General features: G+C 41.8%; 1 protein-coding gene across 10 annotated transcripts in view; it reads right to left on the reverse strand.

Annotated features, from left to right (window-relative positions):
• EBF3 (EBF transcription factor 3) overlaps nucleotides 1-10,000 on the reverse strand; it is a 119,622-nt gene that overhangs the window by 168 nt on the left and 109,454 nt on the right. For 5 of the 10 annotated variants that reach the window (XM_030487576.1, XM_030487575.1, XM_030487574.1 and 2 more), the window contains 4 exons: nucleotides 9,191-9,368; nucleotides 7,807-7,992; nucleotides 7,185-7,382; nucleotides 1-71 (listed from right to left, as the gene is read on the reverse strand). The exon at nucleotides 1-71 is cut by the window's left edge and continues 168 nt beyond it. In XM_030487576.1, coding sequence (XP_030343436.1) covers nucleotides 40-71; nucleotides 7,185-7,382; nucleotides 7,807-7,992; nucleotides 9,191-9,368 — 594 coding nt within the window. In that variant the 3' untranslated portion in view covers nucleotides 1-39. Of the gene's footprint in view, nucleotides 72-7,184; nucleotides 7,383-7,806; nucleotides 7,996-9,190; nucleotides 9,369-10,000 lie in introns of all 10 variants that reach the window. The other 5 variants (XM_030487577.1, XM_032919957.1, XM_032919958.1 and 2 more) reach the window with 3 other exon arrangements.

Below are 10,000 nucleotides of genomic sequence, written 5' to 3' on the forward strand. Positions count from 1 at the left end.
TCTGAAGCTTGGTGCTACGGTAGGTAAACAAAAGTGACTTTACATTGGCGGGACTACAAGCCCAGACATAGCTAAAAGAAAAAGAGAAGAGAAAATGAGCTGTTATTAACACGCTTGTGTAAAGGCACATAGAGTTCAAAGCGATCGCGATGCTCAGCACCAGGTAGTGGGATGGGGCAGGTGGATGCGGAGCCGGGCTCCTCCACACCATGCCACAGCATCCTCTGGCCAAGGGACCATAGACGTGCTTCTCCCAGTGAAATGCTCCACAAAAAGTTTCATGGAGTGGGTTTTGGTGCACAGAGCATCCCAACACCAACCACCACTTCATGACCCGGCATCCGGGTGGAAAGCCTCCATTTCCACAAGTGTGCTTTATGGTAACAGTGGGGCTGAGCAAGTCAAGAGCTCTCTAGGACCAAAGCCAAGCACCCTACACCCACTATCAACTCTGGAGACCAAGCACCATAAAAACCCATGAGATTAATACCCCTGACCAGCCACCTCCTGGTTTGTTAAACAGATAAAGACTGAGATGCCAAAAACTACAGCTTTTTTCCTAGTTAACTCTTTGGTAGAGACTTAATTTAGACAGTCTTTAATTTTAGTGTTGTTTAATTTTTGCCATAATGATATTTCTCCTTAATTTATGTACAACAGATATTAATAAATTTGTTCGTGTAGTGATGTGAACTTCAATTTCTCAGTTCATTAATTTCAACAATATTAATTTATTTCAGATTCGCTGTTGCAGCTTTACAGTTTGGAAGAGCTGGGTACGTACACATTCCATATGTCACACAACCTCCTACGGCAGCCACCAGCGTGGTCTGCACCACCAGGATTGCTCCAAGTGCTCTGGTCCCCCAGATGCTGTAGGCAGCTGTGTGAGCTGATGCCAAGGACTTGTATGGGACTATCTCCTCTAAAACACATCAAGTGGTGCTCTTCAAAGAGGTTAGTTTTCTAATTCTACTTTTTTTCCCAATAAGATATATCAAATATTCATAGAGAGCAGCCCTGAGAAGAAGGACTTGGGGTGTTGGGTGAGGAGAAGCTCCCCATGACCCGGCTTCAGTGTGCACTTGAGGCCAGAACCCCCCCGTGTGCTGGGCTGCACCCCCAGAGCGTGAGCAGCAGGTCAGGGAGGGGATCCTGCCCCTCTGCTGCGCTCTGGGGAGACCCCCCCTGCAGTCCTGATCCAGCTCTGGGACAGCAGCACAAGAGGGACGTGGAGCTGTCTAGTGGAAGGTGTCCCTGCCCATGGCAGGGGGTTGGAACTGGATGAGATTTAAGGTCCCTTCCAACTCAAACCATTCTGATTCTATGATTCTATGAAATATGTCGAAATGGAAGTTGTAAATTTGTGTAGTTTATAATACTGCAGATTTTAAACCTAAATAGTGATGGAAGTTACGAAACTTAACTGGAGAACAGTGTGTATGTTGGCAGAGAACCTTTCAACCCAAAACATTCTGTTTCCTTATATTTCCCCTACATCTCCTCCACTCCACACTACATTAGCCTGGGCCAGCAGATGACCTAGCTCTGTGTTTAGACTTGCTGAATCAAGTGCTCTCTAGGTTGACTTGTCCTGTGAGTTTACGCCACATCAGGCATCCCCAGAGAGGTTGCTACATGGGGTGCACCTAACCAGGGCATAGGGGAGCTCATTTTGAGGTGCTGTTATGCTGCAATACAACCATCAGCTGCCCTGGATTTCAAGATCAGCACAAGTCAACCCAAAATATAGGGTCTTGTTATCTTTTCTGGGTCAGGTTCAGCAGGGATCGGTCATCACGCTCCATGTCAAGTGGATGGTGAGACATGAGGGCCATGTGTCAGAGCCAGAAGAAGACATGTTCTGCCAACAAAGTGCAAAAGTCCAGGACTGATGCAGGCATTTGCTTCTGCAAAGAACAACTTAGCAGAAAAACAACCCGGATTCTTCTTCCAGAGATTTTATAAATACCTTCATAAATAGCACATCATTACTTGGTACTAAGACCCTGCACATCTTAATCACACATTTATTGTAATCTCATGTTTTGCTTCTGCTGTGTGAATTTTTACGTGTCTGCTGCATACTTTTATGGGCAAAAAAAGTCTGAATTCTTTAATTTAAGCAATTTAGCCATTTTTGTTGATTTCTATCTGTAGCACAATGGGAGAGGGGTGCAAAACTGGTGCTCCAGACACTTATTTCACTATATATTTTAGTAGCAACATTTGGCGGTTGTGAATTCCTGCTGTGCAAATTGATACCAAATGCCTTCTAAAGAAAAATGGGGTGGCTAGTTTTTTAATAATAATTTTAATAGTCTCATCCAGGGGAAGAGCAGAAAATTAAGCAGGATGCAATTTTAAAGGAATATCGAGAACCTTTTGTTCTGCATTAGAGTCATAAAGCTTAACCGGAGAGCAATATCTTTCACAATCTATAGAAAGTAAATTACAATTGAAAACCAAGGCTTGAACACATCTTGTCCTTGCAACTTTGAAGCAAGCCAGCACTTTCTCACTAAAAAACCATCTTTTCATACCTTAAGTGTCCATTGTTTTAAACAGGAAAAAGCCCTTTGCGCTAAGGAACCCATACCCTAGCATCCTGCTCTTAAATAAAAATGGAAGTACTTCACTTTGTGGTCATAGACTATGAAATGGAAGTCATACAGAGTTAAAAAGAACGTGGCTTTTTGGATAAGGCCCAAAGGCCTTTTTCTGTAGACTTACTTACAGGAGGACAAGGCTAGACAGGGTTTGGAGCAACCCAGTCTGGTGGAAGGTGTCCCTGCCCATGACAGGGGGATGGAACTGGATGAGCTTTAAGATCCCTTCCAACCCAAACTAGTCTATGGTTCTGTGACAACAGAGAAAGGCGTATCTCCTCTGTGAGATACAGCTTCCAAGTTTTGACAGTAGTGAGGGTATCAGTTGGCTGAGGATGGATGTACAGCTGATGGGTGGCACACGAGCACAGCAAGGAAGAAGACCACACATTAGCTGTGGCTGGCATTGCTTGCACCCTGACCTGTCTGACATTTCTTTTTTACTGTTTTTTTCTTAACCTCTGTCATGGATACTCTATAGAACAAAAGTGAATCCCCTTGTTGGCTCTAGACCTCTCCACGTTCATGCTTGGGCAGTAAGTCCTGAAACACAGAGTGGCTTTATGGGGACATGCTTACTAGCAGCAAGATCTTGCTTTTAAAGTGATGCGCTCAGGTGGTCCTGATGCTTAGGGTGATGTTACCACAAGCCATAAGTTCTACCAGCTCTTCTTTATACTACGTTAGGAGAAAAAACAGTGCGACTGAGGTCCAGTTGGAGCTTCATATTTCTGCTCCTGCTTTCTCTCTATTTTAGAAGTACCAAGAACAACATTTTTCCACACATAAATCCTAGCATGGTTTTCCCAGCAAGGATCAGTGTGATTAACCCCTATAAAAAGTCTACTGTGTCTGCAGGGCTGTTACAGCTCCATGCTTTCATCTGATTCTGACTGCACAGTGCTAACAAACCTTCATAGGAAAAACTGGGCTGCCTGGTCCCATGGTGTTGGTGTATGGTGCCTTGTCATAGCAGGTTCAACCAGCTTCCCTGAAAACCATCTATCTGGCTTTTATCTCAGAACAGAGTTTATGTGGGGAAAGGTAGCATAACCAGCAATGAGAGAGAGGGTATTCTGCCCTGTGGTTAAAAGAGCATGTCATCCTTTCTCATCCAGATTCGTAAACTGCAGGATTCACCTTAGATATAACAACAGTGACCACCAGTTCTTCCTTCTGTCTTAGCTTGTCTAACTATATGTGACCATGCCTAACGGTGCAAGCTCCTCAGCTGTCACTCAGCTCCTTCACGTCATGCTGTATAATGAGTTTCCACACTTGAAGATCACTGAAAAACTTTGGCTGCGTTGGACTGCAGCTCTTGAATTCCACATTTTAATTTAATATAGAAAATATGCTGATCAGAAAACTCTCGAGCTGCTCATACAGTTCAGAAAGCAAGTAATTAAACTTTAAAAAGGGCTCAGTGTTAACAAATGATAAGAAAATAGGAAGAAGGAAGCAGAAACCCCCTAAATAACTGTACAGGTGAAATGCAGGGTAAAGAAGGGTGCTGAGGCGCTGGCACAGGGTGCCCAGAGAAGCTGTGGCTGCCCCATCCCTGGCAGTGTTCAAGGCCAGGCTGGACACAGGGGCTTGGAGCAACCTGCTCTGGTTGGTGTCCCTGCCCCTGACAGGGAGTTAGAACTGGATGGTCCCTTCCAGCACAAACCACTCTATGAGTCTATGTTTCTACGATATAAGTATCTCCTGCATTTCTGGCTTTTCTTTATGTCTCATGAAGGAAGCCTATGACAAATTCATCCCTGTCTTGCCACTCAGTTCTGGCTGCATTTTAATTCCAGGCCTTGGTTGACATTGGTGAGGATGAGCTGGCTGAAGCATTGTCAACCTGAATTAACTCAATGGCTTTGGTCAGATAAGATGATGGTGCTCACCAGGAACTCACCAGAGATATGTCAGATGCAGTTTGATTTTCTCCTCAGCCCAAGGGGACCTGAACCCACATATTTTACCTTTTGCTGGACTACCCTCTCACAATGTGGAGCATCATCTCATGGTGCTGTGCTACTTTGCATGAATAATTCAACTTTGTGTCACAACCGTGGCACTCAGTGCTCTAACTATCAAACCAGAAAGATGTTCTTGCTATTTCTCTGGGTCATTTTGCTCAACACAGAATGACTCAGTTTAGTTCCTTCAGCTAGCTGAGGAAAACATGACAATTTATATTTATTTATTAATGTTTAACACATCTATTTATTTTCAGTTTGGCTGACGAACCAAAACCCACAGTTTCTGCATGTCCCTACATCTGGATACCTTTGTATTTCAGAAGTTTGGAGTGTTTGGAGGGTAAGGACAGCCTGGTGAGACAGCAGTCCAGGTCTTGGGAGCACCTAACCTCTAGCTTTAGCAGCGCCCATGGAATGTTGGACTTTGTTAGGGATGACACTTGGATGACAGCATCCTAAATTCAGGGTTGAAGGGATCATTAGACCTTCACTGGTCTGTCTGGGAATGGAAAAAAAGCTTAGTCCAGAGCAGGGCTGGGCCTCAGCCTAAGAGCTAACTTCATGACTTATTTAAGAAAATCAGTTGATTCAAAGTCTTCTACTGGGCATTTATACAAAAAGCATTTTATCCCTGAGGATGAAGATGGATGGTTACTAGGGCCTTGGGGAAGTGCCAAGGGAGATTGGGTGCTCGGTGCAGGCATTTAGCCTGCCCAGTTCTTCCGAAAACCCCACTTTGCAGTAATCCAGACCTTTTAAGCACCTGAAAGCTTGAATATGTGATGAAAAGCCCTTTCTTTACATACTGAAATTACAGAAATTCAGATCGTTTTCATTTAGATTTTTAAATAGTTTTATTTTTCAGAGTAAATATCAACAAGTTAATGAGGAAATATATATATAAAAATACCTTCTACAGAATAGCCACAGAACAGCTGCCTCAGATCTAAGCCATGTGTTACCCCTTTTATTATTATTATTTTATTTATCTTATTTTATGTATTTTATTTTATTTCAGTATTTACTTTTTATACTAATGTCTTTTTATTAAAAGAGGAAAGTAGGACACTGGATTATTTTATAGATGGATAATCTTTTCTAAGAATATTGCTTATTCCTCTTCTAGGTATAAGCAATAATTTAGTTTTCTGCTTAGAGTAACATAGTAAAGCTTCCACTAAAGGTCTATGCAATGACAAAAAATGTTAATCTAATTATCCTTTTCTTTAACATCCATCTTACAGAAAGAGTTCTGTAGCTGGATGCTCAGCCCCTCATTGACCTGAGTCCGTAATAAGCTCTGAGATGCTTCTGTGGGCCACAAAGTTAATATCAAGCTACAGGGACATCCCTTTTGAGATCCTGGTCTCAAATGGCCTGGATTTTGGATGGACAAGCAGTTCTGTGGGATTGTTACTCTCCAAAGTGCTTTAAACTAGATACCACAAAATGCAGATGTCCAGAATTAGTTTGGCAAATCAAGATATCCGTCTTTATCTGTTTGCCTGCAAGTGCTCATCATATTATAGATATCATGGTAATACAAAGAAGAAATAATACTGAGCTATCTACATCTTAACTAAGAAAGTCAAGAGGAGGGACTTGACTCCAGGGTAAGAGTGTCCACAACCCTTTCTGGTCTATCATTGTCTATCAGTGGGATTTGAAGTGCTTCAGTTTACTGCCCTGTGCACCGAGGCTGAAGATTTGTAAAACAGAGGCAAACAAACCTTTTCCAGGGCTCTAATGCATCTGACAGCATTATCTTCTAAATGTTAAAATATGCCATAAAAAGGAAGGCTTCTTTGTTCATATTTTTATTCTTCCACCAAACGTATACTGTATCGCACTTCCTCCTGCCCCACTCCCAGCAGGTGACCACGGGAATTCTGCAACTGATTTACAAATGGTTCATTACACTACCCACACCAAATCACACCGAGTAAAAAATGCAGAAGCTTAAAATTGCCTGCCTTAATTAAAATATTTAGTCGCTCATTTAGGGAAGTAACCCCTCAAACACCACAATAAGAATAGTTGGGACCAACAGAGCATGCAAACTCACTGCTCAAGGGGCTGGCTAGTCCAAGGGAAGGTTAGTTCACCAAATAAGAGCTTAACCTGATTTATAGTTCACCAAGTAACAGCTTAACCTGATTCATACTAATTTGGCATATATTAAAATAAGTATTGCATCCTCTGTGAAATGAGGAAATCACATCACGGCACACTTGAATGCTGCTGGCTTTAAGCATCCATAGAAATGTGTTCTGGTAGCATACATGAAATCTCCAAGAAGCACTCAGGGATACAGTCTTACTTTAAAATTTAAGGCACAAACTCCTGAGGGAAAACGCCACGAAACCAACTAGTGTTTCCTCTAATGTAAGTATTAAAAATGAACTAAGATTTGCTTAAAATCTTAGCGAACCATTCGCGCTACCCTACTTCTTCTCCTGCTTTTGCATCACTACGAGAGCACCAGAAACCTAAAAAACCAAAAATAGCCAGGTACCTTTCTCCAAAATAAACTGATCAAGGCTCGAGTGTATGCACCAAAAAAAGCAATACACAGAAAATTGAGAGAGATCCAGCTCACCTTGAAGTCCATTTCCATTTGCACTGGTGCAAGATGGTGGAGGAGAGGCTTGGGGCCTGACAACAGGAGCAAAGGCGCTCTTTTGTTTCACTGCAGAGATGACATTGGCAGGTGAGAATGAGAAAATGCCGTGTGTACTGCTACAGTTTGAAGGGAGGGTGACCGAAGAGGCTGCCATGGTAGGGCTTGACGGCACTACTGCAATAAAGCAAAAATAATCAGGACTCAGATTGAGGTTTTCACGGCAAACACGGAAAAAGAGAGTGATAGGGCCTTGCCTCTTAAAATATATATAGGTATATATATATTATAAAAAAATATATATAAAAGAAAAAAAATGAAATGCCTTGGCTTGGCCACTCTCTGGATAACAGGCAAACTCTTTTGTGTTGGACTTTTGTTACAAATTGAGCAGTCCAATTTTGGTTTTTTTCTCTATCTGAGATTGTATTATGGCACAAACAGATCAATTTATTATAGTCATTTTTACGTCCAGCCTCCAGAGTCACCCCTCCTTTTATCCAGTAGCTCACAATAGAGGAAATCAAAACAATGCAAGTATTTGATTTTTGTAGTAAATATGAATCTATATGATGATGTGTTACCAAAAATAGACACTTACTGCCATAAGGAGAGTTAGCTGAGGAGCCATTAAGAAATCCAGGGGAACCTGGTACACCTAGATTGGGCATGCCGGCATTGCCATATCCATTCATGCTATTGCTGACTGTGTTGTAATTGGACTGCTGAGGAGTACTGCTGGGAACATATCCTCGCGGGGAAACACTGCTTGTGTTGCGACTGTAACCTACTGTGTTAGAAACCCCCCCACCCCAAAAAGATCATGTTATTTTATAATATAGACTTAGGGCTGGGGGGTTTCCTCATGCAGCATATATTACACAGTTTTAATTGATTGCACAGCTTTGCTCTAAGTTGTCTCTTACTGCCCTATCAACTCTTGCAGTTTGAGATAACCTTATCACGCCAACCCTACTTAAATCATCTGCGAGCACTCTATGTTGTCTCTCCTCTTAGCACAGACAGCCAACAAAAGCTCTCTTCGATCCAGCTGTGTCAGGTGCCTTCACATTTGTCTTTAGGAGCAATTATCAACAGGCTCGAGTCCTGCTTTGTACCAACACACTGAATGAACTTTCAGCCTCTCCAGGCCTTCAAATGCCAGAGCTGACAAGAAAAACTTTTTTTTGTTGTGGTGATTTACTTTAAAAGGCTGTTTTGGGGTCTTCATTTTATGATTGATATTTTTATACTAACAACAGGCTCGTACTTGCGTAAGGTGTAGCCATCAGTGAAAACTAATTCAAGATCAAGTTCAGAATTTTATAAGGCTTATTAGCTTGGAAATGCATTAAAAGACAATCTTTTTAGAAGAGGAAACATAGCAGAATCAGGATTTTAAACAACAATTTGTTCCTATCTGAGCAATCAATTTAATAATTACGTTGCAAGCAAAAAAATATGGGTTCGAGCAGAGCTAATAATCCTGTTTCCCTCCTTTCATTAGTATCAAAATTAATTTTAAATGCAATATGCCACATGCATTTTCAATTACAACAGGTAAATTAAATCAACTATTACTTTTATTAGTAACATATATGTCACACGTGCCTATAAACAAAGTATTTTAAAATCATAGACACCAAATTAGATTTATCTGTGTAAATATTCCAAACGCAGGTGGAGATACTGAGACATAATTGTTCTCTAAAATAACACACACGTTGCATATTTACTGTGAATAATAAAGAGCTTTCTATGTTGGTTTTTTTTCCACTGGAGATGCTTTATGATAACAGTAAACAAAAGAACAGGAAGAATTAGATATTATGAGAAAGTTAAAGGCGGCATTTCATTACGCAACCAGACATATTACTACAGGGAGAAAAAGAGGTAGAACACAGCGGTGACACCAGCTCGGATTAATAGGGACGGGCCAAAAGCAGGCAAGAATGTGAAGGATTAACGCTTGAAATGCCACCTACCTTGGTCGTTGGCTTGCGAGGTTTCGGACACATTGACGGCGAGCTGGCTGCTGAAGGAGTTGACTCCCATCATGCCGGTGTGAGCGGGAGTGTTGGCTAGAGTGGGGATCTGGTTGTGGTTGCGTGGCACGCTGTATAACGCCTCAGCAATGTCAGCTGCTCGTTTCAGGATGATTTCCTGCAAGGATGTAAAATCAGAAGCTAATTTGCCCAAATATTCCAATATTTGGAATGTTGCAATATGGCAGTAACGTTAAAGATTCACAGATTGATGGGAAATTATAGGGAGGGTGGGGGTTTTGCTGCTTGTTTCAACTACACCTTCTGTTCTCCTTCCTACGTACTGGAGCACTTTGCAGTTTCATGTCAACACAGTAAGTATAAAGAAATAAAGAAATTAACATAAGATTACAGTTTAGTGCTGCAAGTCATGTGAAAACAGTAACACACACTTCATTCATCCAGGGCAGTAGATGTATTTTCAGCAGTTTGCAAAACACAGTGTGTTTTATCCGCTCTGTTTAGCAGATTTCTTTAGGACTTCCCATTAGTCACTGTATATTTTGGCCCGAGTTCAAGGTTATTCTCTTGCCTTAATGATTGCTTATGCTTTTGGCACCTTGCACTTAATTGTCATTTCTGATAGGCAAACTAGCGGTGAGAAGAGAATGGGAAGATGAAGCGTTTCCCTCAGAGCATTGCATCACATCAGACTGCCCTCAAGGTGGCTGGCAAAGCCAGGCTGTGTCCAAAAAGAACAACGCGCTGGGGCTCTGCCAGCTTTGCAAAGAGCAGGTATTGATTTACATC

This window comes from Strigops habroptila, chromosome 5 (genome assembly GCF_004027225.2).
Source record: "Strigops habroptila isolate Jane chromosome 5, bStrHab1.2.pri, whole genome shotgun sequence".
Classification (NCBI taxonomy): Eukaryota; Metazoa; Chordata; class Aves; order Psittaciformes; family Psittacidae; genus Strigops; species Strigops habroptila.